This window comes from Cannabis sativa, chromosome 1 (genome assembly GCF_029168945.1).
Source record: "Cannabis sativa cultivar Pink pepper isolate KNU-18-1 chromosome 1, ASM2916894v1, whole genome shotgun sequence".
Lineage (NCBI taxonomy): Eukaryota > Viridiplantae > Streptophyta > Magnoliopsida > Rosales > Cannabaceae > Cannabis > Cannabis sativa.
Genome location: NC_083601.1, coordinates 20,377,471 through 20,380,057, shown reverse-complemented (window position 1 = coordinate 20,380,057; position 2,587 = coordinate 20,377,471). Strand labels below are relative to the sequence as shown.

The window sequence follows — 2,587 nt, the reverse complement described above, 5'->3', positions numbered from 1 at the left end:
CTGAACCGAGAGATCCAAACCTAGCCATCTCGTAAATGTGTTGTTGTGGTTGTGCTGGCGGGTTAAAATGTAGGTGGAGATTTATCTTTGCGGATTTGCTCCATCGCTTCATGAGAAGAGAATTAGGTATTCTTCTCATGTTTAATCTTTTCATTGTAGCCCATAAATGTCTACAAGGGTACCCTTGACTTTCATAGAGCAAGCAACTACAGTGTAGTGCTCATCGGCCTTCACAGTAATGAACTCGGTATTGGACGTCCGGATGCTGGAACTTTCCAATGGTGAATATCTGCCACTCTCCTTCTTGCTCTTGAGTTAGGACAAAATAGTTATTCTCTAAATCAAGGTTTGCTCAGCAACCTTGTGGTACATAGTTCTTGTGTAGAATTCAGCACATTGGTTGTAGTAAGTGGTCAAGCATGTAGGATTAGGTGGGTGAGGTCGAGTGCATCTACTTTTGAAGTCATTTGCAGTCTCGTTGTGTCTGAGCTTTGAGACTGTCATATCTATGGTTGTTACAAATTCACACAAGCAATAATTCTTCTCTAAAAATTTTTTTAGAGCGGAGTTGATGGATTCGCAACGTTGTGTGGTTCTCATTCCTGCAACGAATGAACCCCTTAAATACGTTTCTGCCCATTGTTGTCTTGACTCGAATGTTGTTTGACACCATTCATTATCTGTTAGTTGTTGGGTTTGGATGACGTCTAACCATCTTGCTTCAAATTCTTCCTCCTCGTAGTAGTTGTACATGAGATCCTTAAATGTTTTTAAGAAGATCGGATCTTTAACCTTTTTCGAAGCATTTGTATTGAGATGCCAAGCGCAGAGACGGTGCGTAACATCAGGCATGTGTTCAACGATAGCCTGTTTCATGGCCGCATCTTGGTCAGTAACTACAACACTTGGCTTCTTATCTCCATGGCATTCTAGAAATTTTTGAAGTAGCCAAGAATATGATGGAAGCTTCTCGTGGAGGAGGAGAGCAAATCCGAAGATGCATGTGTTGAAATGGTGGTTGACGCCAATGAGAACAGTGAGGGGCTTATTGTACTCATTCGTCATGTAGGTTGTGTCAAATCCTAGTACATCCCCAAAAGCTACATAGTCCACGCGTGAGTTTCCATCTGCCCATAATAAGTTAGCCAAGCGATTCTCGTCGTCAACCTGATAGACAACGAAGAAATTAGGATCCTTCTCTGCGAGACAATCAAGAAATCCCAGAGCCCCTTCTGAGTCCGTCTCTATCTTCTCTTCTCGCTTCGCACCAGCAACCCTGTTGTACACATCTCGAAGTTGACATGGCATTTTCTCGTAACCTCCACTTTGCAAAGCAACATGAGACATTATGTTGGCAGTTTTAATTCCTACGGAGTTCATCGACCTAACTTGGGCAAGCAACCCATTGGAGACAACTCTATATGATCTCAAAAATTGTACCTCACTTGATGAAGCCAGCTCGTGATTGTGCATTGTGCTGAACTCTTTGCATTTCCAAGTGTTAGACGGTTGTGTGAGTAAAATACGCAATGCTGCCTGACATTCGGTTCTAGTGACATCATGAGGTCTTCTTTTTCTTGGTGTGTCCGGTGATGCGATTTTTTTCGAACCCTCTGAACAACAAACCCACCTCCGCATTACAATGACCCCATGAGAACGTCGTACATCGTCTTTCCTTGTGCCGAAACCCATCCGTTTCGCATACATTTCGTAGAATGCGTCCCATTTTTCCAGCTTTGTCGAGACTCTTGCCTAGCACGTCCCGTATCTCAATCTCATTCATCGGTTTTATGATGTTTAGCTCTGCTGTGATGGTTTCCCATTCATAAGTGTGTTCGTCATTCATGTTGGCTTGTTATTGATTTGTAAGAATTGTAGATGAGGAGTAAGGTGTAGAGGGTGCTGAGGGGATTGAAATTAGATTTTGTGAGTTTAAAAGGCTGAGATAATAGGGTTGTGTGGAGTTGGTGATCACATTTAAAGCTGTTGGCCGATATTAATGGGCCTCTTCAATATTACAATCTGAACTCAACTCCTCTCGTACGTCATAACAGTATAATAGTACAAATTGTTTTAATTTCATTCCACATGTAATTGTGAAATAAGGTTATTTGACGAAAAATTTGAAGGGTTGATGTTATTGAGTTGAAAGGTTTGGTGGTGGGATTTAAATAGATTGGGGTTATGTTAATGGGCCTTCACCTAAGTTTTTCAATGAGTTGAACCATATTCGTACGTCCGAAATAAAACATTGTACTTTTATTGTTTTTGAAAAAAAATAGGTTAAGAAAAGAAGAAAATTTTAATAAATGGTTAGTTGTTCACATTTAAATCCATTGGGCTTATATTAATGGGCTTATACCAACATCTTTTAATGAATTCAACCATTCCTGTACTTTACAAAGATAACGCAGTACTATTATGAAAACCCCATGCGTGTACACGTGTATTAAAGTGATGACTTTTTTTAGTAGAATGGGTAGTTTTACTGATTTATATATGTTGGGGATTTATTTATGTTGGGCTGATATTAATGGGCCCTTCACCTACATCTTCTTATAAGTTAAACCATCGTCGTACGTTAGAA

At 40.2% G+C, this 2,587-nt stretch overlaps 1 protein-coding gene across 1 annotated transcript; it reads right to left on the bottom strand.

Annotated features, from left to right (window-relative positions):
• Positions 1-336: 336 nt before the first annotated feature.
• On the bottom strand, positions 337-1,707 carry LOC133030880 (protein FAR1-RELATED SEQUENCE 5-like). The gene has a single exon (XM_061103859.1). The coding sequence runs from the start codon at positions 1,705-1,707 to the stop codon at positions 337-339; it is 1,371 nt and encodes a 456-aa protein (XP_060959842.1).
• Positions 1,708-2,587: the final 880 nt, after the last annotated feature.

Bases quoted from the DNA above. Each gene is read 5' to 3' on its own strand.
- LOC133030880 (XM_061103859.1), bottom strand. From the start codon at position 1,707: ATGTATGCGAAACGGATGGGTTTCGGCACAAGGAAAGACGATGTACGA.